General features: G+C 48.4%; 1 protein-coding gene across 1 annotated transcript in view; it reads right to left on the minus strand.

The window, feature by feature from the left end:
* LOC146799012 (cholesterol 24-hydroxylase-like) overlaps positions 1-18,585 on the minus strand; it is a 422,103-nt gene that overhangs the window by 113,428 nt on the left and 290,090 nt on the right. Inside the window, exons 10-11 of the mRNA XM_085626407.1 lie at positions 10,300-10,372; positions 7,838-7,922 (exon numbers count right to left, since the gene is read on the minus strand). Of these exons, the coding sequence (XP_085482533.1) occupies positions 7,838-7,922; positions 10,300-10,372 (158 nt within the window). The remainder of the gene's footprint in view (positions 1-7,837; positions 7,923-10,299; positions 10,373-18,585) is intronic.

Below are 18,585 nucleotides of genomic sequence, written 5' to 3' on the forward strand. Positions count from 1 at the left end.
AGGAGAAATCATCTGTTCACACTCTATCGGGTGTATTGGACCCCTGCTAGATTGTCTAGGGTCACACGTGTGAGCTATTGTTGCCCGCGCTGTAAACTCTTGTTAGCCGATGACATACATATATTTTTAGAATGTCCAAAGATTCTCGAATATTGGCAGGAGATTTTTGACTTCCTGAGGAAGGTTTTAACAACTACCATTATATGTTCTCCAAGGGTAGTCTTTTTTGGCTTACCACCTGGTTATAACGTGAACAATTACTCCACACAATTTATATTCTATGTGATGGTTATAGCCAGGAGAGAGATTTGCAAAGAATGGAAGTCAACTGCCCCCCCCCAGGTTTACTGACTGCTTACGAACCATTATAGAAGTTAGCAAGATGGATATGGCGTGCCAGAAAGAGAATTCAGATAACGTGTGGTCGGCATTGGTGGCCTGGTTGTCGACATAACGGTCCGATGATTACGCCAGAGGTTTGTTATGATCCGGTCCTCCCCAGCCCTGAGATATTCCATCTTAGGACAAGGGAGTGGGACAGGGAAACAGCCTACCTCTGGGCGACCTTTAATGCCACGCATTGAGTCCAGGGCGGTACTAACAGACAATGTGAAAGGCATATGGGGTTTCCATCTAGAGTATAGATTGGCGGCATATATGAGGACAAAAAAAAGAAAAAAAAAAAAGAAGCAGGGCAACAGGAGACTACCACCCCTCCTCGCTTCCCGCCGCCTGAACACCTGTGCCGGCCCCCACACACCACGTTAGGCCTCCACGTTATGCCTCCTCCAGGTTATCACAGGGCCTCCGCCCAAGCCAAGTCAGTCCACAGCGCCTGAATGGGCAGCTGACCTCCACGTCAGGGCAGCGCAGCTCTCCCCCCAATGGCTTCCAACCAGCAGGCCAGTCCGCTGTGCCCGTCGCTCCCCACAATCCGCCACCGGGTCCACCGGTCTCCTCTCGCCGTCCCTCTGCCAGACGGCCCAGCGCCAACTGCCCACTTGTGCGCGCTTCACAACTCGTGGTTCTCCCCGCTCCCAGGAAGGCACGACACTCACCGCCGTCCTCAGGGTCGCAGCGACGTCAGCCCGGCTCCTCGCGGCCACATCAGGGCCCCGCAGCAGCTCCCCGCAGTCCGATACGCCGCCCCACCAGGCAGCCAGGGTCCGGGCAGCAACTGTAGGCGTAGCAATCACCTCGCGGGGCACACCAGGGCGCCGCAGTCACCTCACACAGGCCACCGGGGACTGGATCCGCGGCATATACCCCACACTGCACCGGGCGGTGCGCCGAACACAGGCCTCCACATAAGCCCCGGGAGCGTCGCCGCCCCCGATGATTCCAGCTTCGGGTGCGCCACAGTGTCTCTGCCCCCACAGTACTCAGCCGTCGGTGCCGGCCGGGCGAGATCCACGCTCCGATCCCTCGCCTCCACACTCGCGGCCGGCTCCGCCTCGGTCTACAGTAGTAGCTCGCCCCGGGTACGCCACCAGGATGGGCCTCCCACCGGCTCGCTCGCTAGCCTCGCGGTCCGCGATCTCCGTCGAGGATGCCTCTCTCAGGCCCCGCTCGCCACCACCGGTGCACCACACCTTCCGGCGCAGTACCAGCGAGCCTGGGCAGCCCACGCTCACCCCGACGTGTAGGTTCAAAGAAGGATTGTTTTCCGGACGGCGGAGCTCGCTCACAGAGCGGCCATTTCGCTGCACGGCAAGCCACGCCCCCCGAAGCCTGAGGTCAGTTTAAAACCACCCCTGTGTGGAAGGACTGCTTTTAAAATGCAAATTGAGCCCAAACTCGACTTTGGTGTTTGGGGCACTTAAAAGTTACTAAACTACAACGTTTTGGCATATTAGGTACCCCCAGGGTCTCCCCTAGGTGTTCCAGGAGTGGGGGGTTAGATACTTATAAGTAGGATCCTGATAAAATGTTTTTTTTCTATGCCCTGGGGTTATTGAAATTTGTATTTCACTCCCCGCATTGCAGTAAAGTGCTTCCTAAAATCGACTTTTATGCTAGGTGCACTTTAGAGTGAGGATCTGCAATATTTTTACATATTCAGAACCCCTAACAGCCCCATGGTCTCCCGGGGCTGTGGGGTTCTGCAGATATAAGCAAGGTCTGTATAAAATAAGTTTTATAAGCCCTGATGTCCGAAAAATTTCCCGTCATTTTTCCTATTGCAAAGCCCCAGTCACATAGGTTAACATGGCAAGACGTTGTTTTTGTTATTCAATACCCCGGATTGCAATAACTTGATACTCGATTTTGGTTATCAACCTAGTGCTATCATAAACATCTTCATACCATAATATCCAGGAAACCCATCAGGCTTAAGGTCTACTGAGAAATGGGAACACTCAAAGAAACATAGAATGAGGATTACAACAATGTGAAATGTGTGGGCCCCTACTTAAACTACCAGAAGGCAGACTGGTTTTCGGAACAACTACAATGTGCATTTCGCTGCTCCTGACATCCTCTTCTATTATTCTATATAACCATAATAACATATCCTAAAATTTGTAGAGACTGAAGCTGTGCCAGATTTAAATCTCTCTTAGAGGACATCTTCACGAGTAACGTAGCAGCACCTGGGATAAGGTGCTATCTGGATGATTAATATAAATAGATTTTATATCTGGAGAGATAATAATCCTCAAATAGGATAAAGTATAGTGTAGTGCTCATGCCCTAAAACAGTTTAATGGTGAATGCGCTCTACTGGGAAAAAGTAAAAAGCAGGCCCAACAAAAACTCCTGAGGTAACACTTTAGGAAACATTTTACTTCCAGTGCTAATTCAACACTAATCTTTCATTGAGACGAAGTAGAAAATTAACGAGCTTGGATGTCGCATCTTTCAAAATTGTCACCTCTAGTGGCAGCAATAGATTTTGGCCAAACATATTCGATGGACCCTGCAGATTTGGTTCTTAATCAATTACATTATGATCTGGATTCTCTACATGGGACACTACCTCTAATACTTGTTTAAGTGAGCACCTACTATACGGGTCATTGTCAGTTACGGGTTATCACTAAGATTAGAATCATCAGCTTCATTAGATGGCATAGGTGATGTAAGAAAACTACAAGATGTTTGGCCATTCTGAGGAGCACACCTTCTTCAGGTGCACCCACCTCACTAGCATCCTCATTTCTTACACGCATGGGCATCAATGGGATCGTTCTGCTCTCGAATGACTGTTCACATACATAGCACAGTAACAGGAAGATCACAACAAACTGCAGAAAGAATTTTAAGCATCTAATTAAGAGCAGAAATTAGGTTGGTCTGTGAATCAAATAGACTAACCAAAACGAAAACAAATATAAAGGCTTATGATCAAATTTAGATTTTTCTATTGATGGTCTGTCACTGCCCAGAGTTCTGTCAGGAACCACCTGAGACATTAAGAATATTTTCAGTTCTATCCCTTGTGAAGGCAGGGCAGTTGCCATCAACAGCTATACCCGGAATATTTTGTTCACTTGAGAGCTGGATTTACTTAGGATCATAAAAGTGGGCCCAGGATTGGTATCAGCCATTCCAATCTCATCATTGTGTGGCTCTATAATTTGGCCATAACTACTGTGTTGTATGTTTATAAACAATAATAAACTGATAAACCCTAATCAGTTTGCACACCGCCTGGGAGAATAGCATGGCTAGGATAACATATATGACAAGATGTAGCACAGGATCAGGTTCCAAGAACACACTGGGATTAATACTTTTGGTATGGAACAATGAAAGAATACCCATATCAGTGTTGGAGACTTGCCCTGAATCCATAACCCATGAATTCAAAATACAGGCCTAATTTAGTAGGTGGGTGGTGGTGGGGGGTTAGTGTTTGATAAAGCATTTCATGACTTGCGATTTTCTGATGAGGGAACCAAGGTGGAGGCTTTTTACATATTCAGAACCATAATATCTCCCCCAGGTATCCCAGGGGTGTGGGGTCCTGTAGATATAAGCAGGTTCCTTATAAAATATGCTTTATAAGCCCTGATGTTTGAAAAATTGCCCAAGTCATTTTCACTATTCCAAGTCCCCAGTCACATGGGTTAACATGGCAAGACGTTATTAACTAATAATTCCTTCTAGGAAAATCATAAAATTTCATTCAAGGACTTCCTAGAATGGTATTGATAAATCCAACAATATGTTATTTGTGAATTTATCCTAAAATGTAGTGACAAGAATTTATAAGACTTTCTTGTATGTAAGCCAAAACTTTCAACCACTGGCCAGCCTGGTTCCCTCGTTTGTCCCACTGGAAAGCTCCAGAGGTCTGACTTCCATAAGTTTGACCAGGAGCTTGTACCAGTGAAAGGCAAGCTGGCAGCAAATAAGCATGGGTCTTTAGAAACAACACAGACCTCACATCCCTTCTTGTGTGCAGTTGTCATAGTGTAGTATGACACTAGGGCGGTAGAATCTGGAGGTGCTGTTCTCTAGTTGAGGCTGGTACAAAGCATCAACAGCCAGATCAGGCTACAACTTACTGTCAGGATACAGACTACAAAATACCATCATGTCACCAGGCATATTAGAGTAACCAGGCATCTCTAGAGATTCAGTTACAGGAACAACAAAATAGGTCTGAGTGCCACTGGAATGATTGGGCTGTTATCTTCTAGAGGACTGTTGAAATCAAAATCGACAAAACAAAACACACAGTCTGACCATTCGTTTTTGCAGCAGCTCATTCTGCCTGCCGGCTTGCTTTCTGTTGGCCAAACATGCATGCAGAATCACTAGTGTTGCACACGATCACTCCAGCAATTCACCACAACAATCTCAGCAACAGAAGTATGAATCCTTAAGGGAGCTCAGAAAAACAAAGGGCTGAAGACTACAACAGGGAAAGAAGCTGCCAAGGATGATGGGGTACCAGCCATGCTCCATTCTAGGCTTCGCTCATAACAAGCAAGTACAATGCTACTTGGTGTCACTATGTTATACACATTACATACACAAGAGTAATTGGGAAATTAGTGAGTTCAAGATTATTACTCCATTCAGGCTGATAAAACATTATCACATTTTTTTAACTAAAATGCACCATTTTAAGGTGTGTGTCAAACATTTTTAAACAGTATATTAATCTAAACAAATATTTGGGCAGGAAAGCAAATAAAAAAAAATAAACAAACTTCCTTTAGGAGAATGCAGCTGCAATTCCTTAAATCTAAGAATAAAAAAAAAGTAAGAATGGGAGAGGGGCAACACATGAATGGGGAAGAGGGGAAAAGCAAGTACAGAGGGTGTGTATGCTTGGATGTGAGGGGGAAAGAACAGACAGGAGAGAGAGAGCAAGGAAAGACATGCACTTCCATAACAACATTTTTTACAAATACTTGTCTGATGTCAACAGTGGGCTGATATAAGTGATCCACTTGGCAATTCAGCTATGCTCTAAAGGCAGGACAAACACAAGAATAGTGAGAAAAGCCACTAAATATGGAGAAGGGAACTGAGATGAACAAGAAAGCTATTGAATCATTAGAAATTTGCTAACTCAAAGACCACTCTATGTATGAGGTTTTAGACAATAACGCCCCTATTCACAAAGGTAAACATACACATGAGTAAAGCTGCATTTGCAAGTTTACTCTTACACTTTTGAATAACTTTACTACTTTTGGCCAATCACCATTTACTAGTGTATTACTGAAAAGTGTACATGTCCAAATTACCTAACACAAGGGGCGGAGTCAGTAAAAATGTCATGCGACTGCAAAGTTATTACTGATTTGCATATGGCTGGGTCTGAACTGGGGTGGCGAAGTGAGCTAAATAATGATGATGGATTCAACCCGTATCTAATAGTGACTGGAGTGAGTGTCTGAAAAGTTTCAGCGCTGCATCCATCATCATCTTCTGTTTGTTTTGTCCGCCCTAAGTTGGCAGGGTATGCCCAGATGTGGGTCCATTGCTCACTTTGCCACTGGATTCAAGCTAGCCTGGCTGATGAGGAGTGTTACCCCGAAACCGGTCACATGATGCTTGTTTTGTGGAAGACCTGGCTTGGCAGTTTGGGCTGGACTGTCCCCATAAGGAACAGGGTCAAGACTGATTTGCATATGGCTGGGTCTGAACTAGGGTGAGCTAAAGAACGATAATGGATTCAATCCAGATCTAATAGTGACTGGGGCTAAGTGTCTCAAAAGTTTCAGCAAGTTTCAGAAGTGGGTCCTTTGCTCACTTTGCCACTGGATTCAAGCTAGCCTAGCTGATATGGGGTGATGCCCCGAAACCAGTCCCACGATGCTTGTTTTGTGGTCCACGGTGGACCTGGCCTGGCAGTTCGGGCTGAACTGTTCCCATGGAGAACAGGGTCAAGGCTGATTTGCATATGGATGGCTCCAAACTGGAATGGCGCGGCCAGCAAAATACCGATGGATTAAACCCAGATCTGTGGCTGGGGGTGAATGTTTGACAATGTTCAACATTCCGTCCATCATCTTTTTGTGTTGAAATTAAAAATAGCACATGTTTTGGCAGGTAACGGTCACTGTATTTGGATTCCATGAACCTGTAAAAAGAACCAGTGTAAATAATGATACATTCTGACAGCAGTATTGTTTTTGGTTCCTGCAGCATTGGGAAACTAAAACTGTATTAGCAAATAGTATTATAGCATCTTGGTGTTTTTGCAATAGCATCCCAGTTTAAAAGGGGCAACCATATTAGTTGAGGGGTACAACTTGACAAACCAATAAGAGTGCAATACGTTCACTCATTCAACAGAAACGCAGAAACACCTGCCAAACCAAATGCTGCACTGAATGTAATCAATACGTGGGTGCAACGAAAGCCACTCTCTCAGTATTGCTTCTAAAAGCTCTTTTTTGTTGTTCACATAAGATCTGATAGCGGCTGCACTTTCAATCCAGAATTAGAGAGGTGAGAATGGAATACTATTTTGATTGCAATGTTTACATTGTAATTAATTAAGAAAACAATTTCAATTATTAAATCTAACTATGGGACACAGGTAGAGTTACATTTAAAATAAGAGGAATGCTTTGTAACTAAGAGGAGAAATTTTGTCTGTATTTTGTTACAGTATGACTCAAGAATGCAACACAACTTTCATATTGTCAGATAAGTGCCCAGGACACACTCAATAGCCATGAAACACACTGAAGAGAAAATAATGAGATAAAACTCCAGATTTTAAGGAACACATTATGAAGCTTTTACTTTATTGATCGCTCGGCTTTACTAATTACACAGGATCCAGAAATTAAAATTTTCTCAGCTATCATAATTGTTTTTGTTTTAGCCAACTTTCCATTTGATGCTCCATCCACCTTGATACAAGTCACTCATTCATATGTGAACAAGATGTATTTACTAACCATATTTTGAAGGCATAAAACAATTCAGAGTAAATACAGTGATTGTGCAAGAGGAGAGGTCTAGCACAGAGCCACTGAAGGTCTTGATTATATATTTTTTTGGTTATTAACCCTCCCATTCCATGACAAACACACCATATTGACTTACGCAATATAGCAAAAGAGTTTCCTAGTTAATACCATAGTTGGAGTGACTGATTTTATAGTGTTTGTCTATTCCTTCTGGCCTTGTGCACGTAGTTGCTACATCTATGCATGGTACAATAGACATAGGGATTTGCGTTCTACTCATCCTGAGAGCACTGCACAGCCTCTCACAACCAAGATCAGAGAGTGGGTCCTGTGCTGTGCTTCTAGATTCTCCTTTCCCCCTAAACTGAACATATTATTCCTTTCAAAATTTGGATATGACTATATTTACCATGTTCTGCATATACTATCGACTACAGTGCCTGCTGTACCTGTGATAAGTATTGTAGCTTGCCGAGATCACTGTAATCAACGTTGATCTTTGATCCAATTACTTCATCAACTTCTGCTTGAAGTCTGATATAAAGGAAAATAGAAATTTAATTTACAGATTTTTACAGAACCATATTCTACTCATTTCATTCAACAACATTGTAACTCATTTTGCATAGTTGTCATAGTTTCTTAATTCTAGTTGCAGATAGCGCATTTAAAAAATGTTAGAGACCACCTGCAAGAATCCTGGAAGGTAAGAAATGAATGCCACCACCATTGTGAGGTGTCTACATGTTTTTACATGATAGGGCCTCATTTAGAATTTGGTGGACGGGATACAACGTTACAAATATGAATGATGTCTTGTCCACCATATTACAAGTGCCTTATAGCCTATGACACCTGTAGCCGATGGGATATCTGCCATATTTTGAGGGACTATTCCAGCCGCCTAATTCTAAATCAGGCCCAAATTGTATACAACACCTTATGTAAGATCCTGACAAAGCTTTCTAGCTTCAGGGGAACATGGCGGCCAGCTAGCGTGCCGGCCGCGAGCTCTTCCCTCTCCAACTGCTAGCAAGATGAATTAGCACCAGCAGACCTCGTGAAACTCAACCTGGGCTCTCTTTTAGCGGGTTTTGTCGCACCCCGGCCATACGTTAGGGTGGCGGACCCAGGCTCTCCGTGGTCGCTTGCAGCACACCTGCCCTGCTGATAGTGGTGAATGAAGAAAGCTAGTCAAAGGAGTCTAAAATCAAGGATGGTTGTGTTGAGCTCTTTTCCTGATCGCTCTTAAATTGTCTCCCGCCTATGTCATATATGAGGACTAAAAAAAATACATAACTAAATAAATAAATTAAAAAAGTTAAAATCTTTGGTTGCCAGCCTGACATAGACCGGTCTTTCCAACCTAAATTTTAGAGGTACTGTACTCAAGGAATACAATATTTTTGTTTGTGAAGAAATCCAATGAAAACCTTTATAGAACACTGGCTGTGCCATGATCAAGGCTAAAATAAACCACAAAAAGCTGCATGCACCGTAAAAAACGCCTGTCAAGTTAGAAGCTGAGGCAACACATTCCTATAAACCGCAGCAGATAAAATAAAGCGAGTAAAGAAATGCGCGTACTATGAAAACAAATTTTGGCTCTGCACAATGAATTTGTATTTGTTTATGAGATGAGTAGTTTAGAGAAAATAGCTGTTAAGTTATGCCTAATGTACTGAAGTTCGCTGTGCATAGTAAATGGAGGAAATAGTTTAGGAGGTGAAATTACAGCAGTTAAATTAATCATTATACTTCAGAATGAAGGGATGGCTCAGGATCTTTCATGTGTGAATAACACGGACAGTGGAGTTGGGTGAGAAGAGCAGAAAAGTTAGGTTGAAGGAAGTGTTCTTGCACCCTATTATTTTTAAGATCTTCAAGGAGGTGGGTGATCGTAGGTCAAGTAAATACGCATTTGAGTGGTGGTGTGCCAAGAAGGAAAGAATCTAGATCTTGACGATGTGGAGAAGGTTGGTGGGGAGGGCAACTGGAAGTCCTTGTATAAGGACCTGTGGTACCTAACAAGCCGGACTGCTGATAGGAGGAAACAGAGGTTGATATGGTAAGGTTGAACTGAGTTCAAGTATAAAAAATTGATGACTTTTTCAAGAGGTTAGAAAGAGGTGAGCTGAAAGCCTCGTCGGAGGAGACTGTTCTAGTAGTCCAGCTTGATGAAGACAGTAGTAGCTGAGGTAGAGGTGTGCAACACAGATGAACAGATAGTAGCTCCTGAGGTGCTGACTCTTCTGATACTACAGCACTAAGAATCCTTGAGTGCAAGCCTAATCACATCCTGCAATCAGTTCTCATTCACACACTAAAAACCGTAACTAGCCGGAAAACAAAGTCAAATGCTAAGGTGCTCATTTAGAACACAGCACAGGGTTGTTAAGCAGACACCTGTATCTGCAGTAACATTGTAGAAATGCGCAATAAATTATAAAATATGTTGGTGTTATTATTATTACTCACCGATCCGTATGTATTAGGACACAGTTAGCAGCAAATGTTTTGCTGGTTGTATTGGGTCAGGGTTTTACTATACTGTTATTCGGTTTCACTGTTGGTCCAGTGTGACAAAACCACATCACACGTTTTAATTTCTTCAGCTAAAGTACGCAATTAGGAGCAATGTGCAATGCTCGTCTTTCCTGTGTAAATCCATACTTTATAAAGCCTCCTATAAAGTAAAGTGAGGATTATGCAAGAATGTTCGCATCCAGACTAATCCAGATTTATAATGAACAGCACTGAAGAATTATAGAAACTTGTCATCTTTCAGGCAGTGCAAATGACAGATTGCCTCTGGCAAATGGAGACAGTTCTTTGACTTTCACATATCCATCCACCACTCTGTTAAGCTGTAAGGCATATACAGAAGTAATACATTATGTTCAATACTTACTTTTTCAAAATGTCTGGATGACGGGTCAATTCAAGTATGAGAAATGATAACTGGTTGGCTGTTGTCTCATGACCTAGAATATAAAAGACAAACTATAAAAAATATTGTTCCCACCTGGGCTCAATAAAGTGCATTTATAACAGGCAAGGATTAGGCAAAAGGGGTCATACGATTAATCTACAATCCAATTTCCCAGTTATTCCCAATTCATGGTAAATTTACTAGTCTAAAATCTAACACCTAGCTGGTCTGATGATCAACATTTCACAGTGAAAGTCCTGATGCAATACCAAAGCAAACGGAGTCAAAGTTTCAAAGTTTATTGACAGATCAAAATAAAAAATATTTAATCATCATACAACACATAAAAAAGAATAAAATTGCTCATTTTCAAAATTTGAATACATTTACGTAATCGAAGACAAAGAACGACAAAAAATACATCGATTAAAATGTTAAAACCAGTAAAACAATACAAGAATATAGCAGCAACATTCTTAGCCAAACATTATTAACATTTCATCAGTTCTTTCCCTCCGATAGCCCATGATGCATATACAAATGTGGAGACTGCAACCACTACCACAGAGGTGGACTCAGTCTTACAAATCCTGAGGGCCTTAGCCACATTTAGGATTGTCAGGTTTTTGCATAGGGGAGTGATCCAACTTCTTCTAGACACTGCGTATTTGGGAGAAAACAGATGTTCATCCATTTCATCAATAACGTACAGAATTTGCAACACTTAGAGGCCCAGCGTGTGGTAAAAGTAGCTGTAGAAAGGGTATCATACCTGAACTGTAAGAACAGGCTACAAGCTTGTATAGGTCTTATGTAGGCAAAGAACTCCTCAGCTTTGGGGATATATTTATACAATAAAAAATGATTGGTCAGTGTGCCTCTACTACTGTCCAATACTGGTCATAGACTGGCCATTTCCCAACATCTTTGCTTTACCCATGCAACAGCATTGGTGGGGATGGACCCTGGATTGTCCCAAAATCCTGTCAATCCTTGCTTAATCTATGCTCTCCCAAATTCTTTAGCCACTGGTTCCTCCGGCTTGCTTTTTTACATGACATAACGTTGCTAATGCCAGACCTGTAGTGTTGGGAGTTCTCTTGTGGTCTATACATGGACCCAAAATAACAACGGCCTCAGTCCTGCAAGTTCGGCAACTGAATATATTATCAGGTCCAGTGTTAGGGGCAGCAGATGAGTCCCTTTACCCACTTGACAAACATGATGATCAACAGTCCCAGCCAAAGCAGAGAATGTCCAATTCAGAGGATGCGGTAGCAGCAAACAATGAATGCCTACTTAAAATGGAGCACCTGCCCAGCCCCATCATTGCTCAATTGCTGCATTATTGCTTGACTTCTGCATTACCGGCGTAGAGATACTATCCAGCACCATACACGCAAATAGGGGGAGGTTCACTCCCAAGGTAACAAACTATCCATCTACCCCGGCTTCAATGCGGATTTACAGAAAACTCACAGGGAGCTTCTGTCCGCCTAGCACCTGCTGATGAAGACGGATCTACCATACTCCCACTGGCTAAGTTCGGAATCCTTCTTAACGGGAAGGCCCACTTCTTCTAAACTGGCCATAGAATTCTGCCGGAAACATTACCGCAAGACAGCAACCTCAAGCTCCAATGCCGAAAACGGTCTAAACGGTTACCTCAGCAACAATAATTGAAATAGATTTTGCTCAGCTATTTATTCACCCACTCCAGCCACTTGTCCCCTTTATGGGATAGGGAGAATACCCTCCTCCCTGTGTAACCCCCGGGATGGATCCCACTTGGTTTTTGACTTTGCTGTTTTAGAGGGTGGGAATGCGCGTCAACGGGTGGGTTGTTTTGATCTTCCAACGACAGCTCCTTGGGGTCGACGCACTTCGTGAGCCACCACCCTCTTTCCCCCAAGTGTACCATTCACTGAACAGCTATGAGAAAGGTTACATTCATGTCCTGGAGTTTGCGCGGCATGAATCATCCCAGAAAGATCAGACAAACATTGGCGTACCTCCGGAGACACAATGTTGACATAGCAGGCAGTATTACAGGATGGGCACTTCAAAAACAGAGCACCAGATCACACATAACTATGGGGGGATGCGTGGAAGTGAACTACGTATCCACTTACTCGGCTTATGCGCGGGATTGGCCATCCTCTTTGGACAGGGCTACAGTGGCGGCCCCTTAGCTTGATCTGTGATCCGTGTAAAATTGCAGTTTACACGTACACGGCCATTTAGCCGACATCCCGGAGGACCGGCGGCGTTTCAAGGGGATCTACCCACAAGGAATCCCATTGCTATTACTGCAAATATCAGTGGCAGCACCAGCCCTCAGACCCCGCTACAGACCATCATGCATGTGGGGCGGTTCCACCAGTAACCTCCTTCACCAGCTAACCTGAGCCAGTCTCTGAGTTTCTGTAAAGCAAGTCCCAACGCCCCTCCTCCCATCCCACCCACCCCGCGCACGTCGTCTCATCACTCTCGCATCTGCGTACTGTCCTATCCGCCGTCCCTGCATCCGGCTGTAAGCAGGCAAAGCAGTGCTCCACTCTCGATTCGCCGTCCACTCTGCAGCCACCCTCCATCTCCTCCTCGATTCCACTCAAAGCATGCCACGCCCCTCCGGGTAATGCCCCGCCACACACTCAGCCCACCGGCGCGCCTCCTGAGCGTCACGTCAACCCGCCATCCAGTCATGCGTCCACCAGCGTGCGTTCCAGTATCACACCTGCCTCCGCCTCGCTGTGTGCATCAGATCCATCGTCCTGTGGAGCTCCCCGGCTCGCCCCCACAGCTTCCCCAGCCGTCAGATATGTTCTGTACAGTCCCCAAAAGTTCTTGGGACGGCTCTTCGGGGGCAACAATTCACTGTATGTCTCCGCTTGCGTGCAGCAGTACAGCATATCTCTGACCCAGCGTTTTTTAGTGGGGAGCGGCCCCCTCATCCAACACGACGCCACAACGCGCCGAGCCGTTAAAAGCGCTATATCCGTCAGGCGTCTGAGCGCCCGCGGGAGTGGCCTGGAGAAACCCAGCAACGCCAGCGCCGGGTTAGGCTGTATGTCCTTTTCTAGTATCTGGCTCAGTTCCAGGAACACTGCTGTCCAGAACCGGGCTATACCCGGACAGTGCCAGGCCATGTGTATGAAGTCCGCTACCGGGATATGGCAGCGTTCGCACTCCGCCGTTGGGCGAAGCCCGTACCTGTGCAGTCTCTCTGGGGTGTAATAGACCCGCTGCAGGAACTTAAAGTGTATCAGTCGGTGCCTACCGTTTAACGACACCCTCTTAGTGCTAGAGGAGCAGTAGGTCCTCATCTCGTCCGTTATTTCCATTTGTAGGTCGGCCTGCCACCCCCGTCGCGCCGCCGAGCACTCGGGCGCCTGGTGCTTGTCCCCAAGTTTTTTGAGAGTCGAAACGAGTTTGGCTGGGGCCACCGTTTTGATGACATATGTAAGTTCCGGGACCTCTGGCGGTTCCTCCAGGCCCGGCCCCAGCAGGGCCGACAGCGCACCACGGATCCTATGGAATTGGAAGCGCTGGAGCTGGGTAGCCCCAGGCCGGGCCGAGCAGATCTGTTCCCACGTTTTAACCACCCCATCCTGGAACAGGTCCGCCAGTTTGGCGATGCCCAAGGCGCCCAGCGCACGTCTCACCCCCGCGTCCCTCAGTGGGGGGAGCCAGATCGCCCACTCCACTCTCATCAGTGGGGAATACAGTAGATCGCAGTCCTGCGCCCTCCGGATCGCATGCCATGCATGATTCGTGGCCTTTAGGGAGTCCAATGTTCCGGGAGGGCAAGCGGTTCCGCAAATAACCGCTCCATCAGCACGTGCGGTATAGCCGTGGTGGCATGGACCCACGTATGTAGGTGGGCCGCCTGCGCTATCCTATAATACCTTTCCAGGTCAGGGGCCCCGAGTCCCCCCATCTCGTAGGGGAGCGTCAGGACCTTCCACTGCACCCTGGGCTGCTTACCACCCTAGGCCAGCCGAACCAGGGTCTGGGTCAACTGCGCAAAGAAAGCCTTAGAGTACAACAGGGATGTTCGTGAAGAGGAACAAAAATCTCGGCAGAACCACCATTTTCATGATGGCCACTCTGCCCATCAGCGACAGAGGGAGTTTAATCCACACCTCTACATCGTCAACAAGTTTGGAGTAGGCTACCCCGTATTTTTCCCGGAGCAGGACCTCCGGGTCCTTGTGCAGCTGGATCCCCAAGTATCGGACGGAATCAGTTGTCCACTGTAGGGGGTATTCCATAGGGAACGGCACTGTGAGCGGGGTCAGTGGGAACGCCAGCGACTTATTCCAGTTCACCTGGAGGCCCGAGAGGGCCCCAAACCTGACTACCTCTCTCAGCACGGAGGAGAGATTCTCCTCCGGGTTGCGGACGTAGAGTAACGTATCGTCCGCGTAGGTAGAAATGCAAATCCGATAGGAGGGGAAGTTAATACCTTCAAATTGGTGATACTCCCGCATTGCGCACGCCAGCAGCTCCGCCACCAGAGCGTATAAGAGGGGAGAAAGGGGGCACCCCTGCCGAGTACCCCTGGAGACCGCGAAGGCGTCAGTGACTCGGTCCCCTATGCGCAGCCGGGCGGTAGGTCTAAAATATAGTGCACCCACCATCTGCATGAACGGTTCTCCCAGCCCTAGTTTCCTCAAGACTCTCACCATGAAGGGCCACTCGACCGAGTCAAACGCCTTCTCCATGTCGAGGAAAATCGCCAAGGCCTTACCTCCCGGGTGCACATGCTGCATGGCTCCAAGGACTGTGCGAATGTTATAAGTGAGGTTCCTGGACGGGATGAACCCCGCCTGCTCCGGGGCCACCAGCTCCGGCACCAGCAGCGCCAGACGCGTAGCAAGGACCTTTGCATACAGCTTGGCGTCAACATTTATCAGGGAAAGCGGTCTGTACGAGCCGCACAGGTTCGAGGGCCGCCCGGGTTTCAGAATGGTGACGAGCAGTGCCTCTCGCATCGAGTCCGGCATGCTACCCTCCTGGCAGATATCATCAAAAAGGGTCATGATGTGTGGGAGAAGTTTATCCTGAAAGGCCTTGTAGAACGCCACCGTTAGCCCATCCGCGCCCGGGGCAGTGCCCGCCCTCATGCCCCCCAGTGCTTCAAGGATTTCGTCTTTTTGCACCGGCAGCGCCAGGAATTCCCTCTGCGAATTTGACAGGAAGGGCATTTTTATATAACTGAGGTAGTCGTCTATCTCCTCCTCCATTTGGGAGGATTTTGCTGTATACAGCCCCGCATAATAGCCCCGAAATTCTTCCACTATCTCCGTCTCGTCAGTAATCACCGACCCAGATGCAGTCACCAGCTCGTCAACGACTAAGGGCCGCCTGGTGCTACGGAGTATCCCCGCTAATAGGGAGCCCGGGCGTTCGCTCTCCCCATAGGTGCGGGCTGTGGCGTATTTGCCCATGTGCTGCACTTCCCTGTCCGCCTCGCTGTTGAAGTCTGAGACTAGTGTCTGAATCTGGGCGGCCACTTCGGGGTCCGTGGACCCCCTATGCCGCTCCTCCAACTGAGCTAGTTGCGTCTCCAAGGTTCTCGTACGCTGCCGTATGGATTTGAGAACACCGGAGTGCTTGGCCATGGCCACACCGCGAATGTAGGCCTTAAACGAGTCCCACACCGTTTGGAAGCTCTGCACGGACCCCAGATTAGCAGCGAAGAAAGCGTCAATCTCGTCCGTCAATTCCCCCCGATATGCCTCGTCCAGCAGGGAGTAGGGCGGCATCCGCCACGTGAACGGCGGCAATCGTGTGCCCGGGGCAGCAAATACCATGAGGAGGGGGAGTGGTCCGACAGAGTACGAGGGAGAACCTCGCATCGCTTGACAGCCGCTAGGAGCGTCCGGGACGCCAGCCAGTAGTCAATTCTGGTATGCACATCGTGATATGCCGAGTAATGCGTGTAACCCGCCTTTTCGGGGCTTCTATGTCGCCAGACATCTACCATGTCCAGTTTGGTCAATTCCGCCTGCATGTACACAGCGGCCGCCGCCGGTCGGCGGGCCCGCTCCGAGGAGTGGTCCAAAGTCGGGTCGAATACGAAGTTGAAGTCGCCCCCCCACACCATGCGTGCCTGGGCGTGGTGCCTGCACTGTGCAGCGAGTGTGGCGTAGAACTCCGGGGTATCGTAGTTGGGACCATAAACATTGACCACAATGAGGTCATGACCTTTGCCGATACACCGAGTGATCAAGTAGCGTCCGTCCGGGTCAGCGGCCAGCTTCTGCAACGACATTTTGGATCGCGGGTTCACCCATGTGACCACCCCTCTGGAGTGTGAAGTAAAGCCTGCCGCCAGGCTGCAACCAGACAGACCCCTGTGGGTGAGCAATTTACTAGTGAGTGGGAGGTGAGACTCCTGCATGAGTGCCAAGTCTATGTTGTGCCTATTGAAGTAATTCAGTACTTTGCGCAATTTGCGAAAGTCGTTCAATCCCCGCACATTCCATGTGAGCGCTCTGAGGGTCACCATCCCCCCTCAACTCTCTATGTTCAGGCATTCCTGCAGTCATACTTCATAGCTTCCGTAGGGGGAGAGTCAGCGGAGGACCCCCCCCCCCCATCACCGCCTGACAGCACATCTCGGGCGCGCAAGAACATAGCAGAAGACTCCCACCTCCATTCACAACCAAACATGAGATAACTTCCCCAAGTCGGCCCTCAAGAGGGCCACCCGTGCTTAACAGCGCTGGGGCAGCGGCCACCGGGGATCGAACGTCCCTGCCTGTCGGGACACCGCTGTGCAGGCGCACCCCCCGCACCGTTACCCTCACTTGTCAGCACGGCTCGAGCTGGTGATGTCCCCCAGTCAATAGTTCTAGTGGGCTCCTGTGCAATCCTCTTAGGGGCGCAACACCCACGCCAGCAGGACGAACTCGGCCGCCCCAGGGAGCCTATGCTTGGGCATCCAGTTCAGCTGCTGGCCGGGGCAGAAACAGGCCGTCCCCGCATCAGGATAGGACCACCCCTAAGGAGAACCCCGCAACTATGAGACCCCAAAGCACCGCGCTGGCGGTAGTCCGCAACTGCAAGTGAAACCCCCCTCCCCAGGTCCAATGTCACAATAGGAAGGCGCCCTCCACAAATTAGAAAGATCTCACCCAGCAGCGACGTCGTCGAGGGCAGGCGCCATCACCTCCATCCGCACACAGGTCCAGTAGGCAGGCCACTCTCAAGGGACCCAGATGCCCCCGGGGGAGGGGGGCCACAGATCCGCGCCGGGCAGCTGCTCACCGGGGGGGGCCGGCGCCTGACGGCTAGTCCTGCTCCTCCAGGCCAGGGGCCCCAGCGCAAGCGCCCACGTGTTCCCGCGAGCCACTATGTTGCCCCCTGGACCATTCCTTCAAGGATCGTTGCAGTTCTTTCGGGTCCGTGAAAAAGTGCGACTGGCCCTGCCTGTTGATCCGCAGCCTCGCTGGATACAGCATCGCGTAGTCCAGCCCCAGTTCGCGCAATTGTTTCTTGTAGGGGGCGAACTGTCTCCGTTCCTCCTGCACCCTAGCTGTGAAGTCCGGGTAGATGGAGATGTCCATTCCCTCGAATTGCAGCCTCCCTTTTTCTCTCGCAATCCGCAGGGCGGTGTCCCTGTCCCTATAGTTCAACAGCTTTGCTATGATGGGTCTCGCAGGGGCGCCCGGCCTGGGGCGAGGTCCCAGCGAGCGGTGGGCCCTCTCCACGACGAACATGGGCGAGAATACGTCCTCCCCCAGCAGAGTGCGAAGCAGTTTTTCCAAGAAGGGCTCCATCCGCCCCGTATGCGTCGACTCAGCGACTCCCGTGATGCGGACGTTAGACCTCCGTGAGCGGGCCTCCAAGTCCTCTGACTTATCTTGTATGACCTGGAGCAGTTTACGAAAGTGTTTGCGGTCCGAGTCCCATTCCGTCTGCGCCTCCTCGATCTGTGCTATTCTGTTCTCGGACTCGTCCAGGCGCGCTGAGTTCTTGTCCACCCTCTCCGACATGCGATCCATGCGATAGGAGAGCGCGTCGATCTTGGTGCCTATCTCCGCCAGACTGCCCTGCAACCCCTTTTCCATTGTCGCCAACATTTCTTTAATGTCCGCACAGATAGAGGTCTCCTGGGCGTGTCCACTGGGCGGCGGAGCCAGAGCCGCGATATCAGGCCCTTTCGTCTTGCGAGGGTTGAAGGACAGTTTAGGCTGGGTCTTGTCCCCCTTGCCCATGTTGCTTCCGGAGTTCCGCGCTCCCTAGGGTCTCAGC

Source organism: Triturus cristatus, chromosome 9 (genome assembly GCF_964204655.1).
Source record: "Triturus cristatus chromosome 9, aTriCri1.1, whole genome shotgun sequence".
Classification (NCBI taxonomy): Eukaryota; Metazoa; Chordata; class Amphibia; order Caudata; family Salamandridae; genus Triturus; species Triturus cristatus.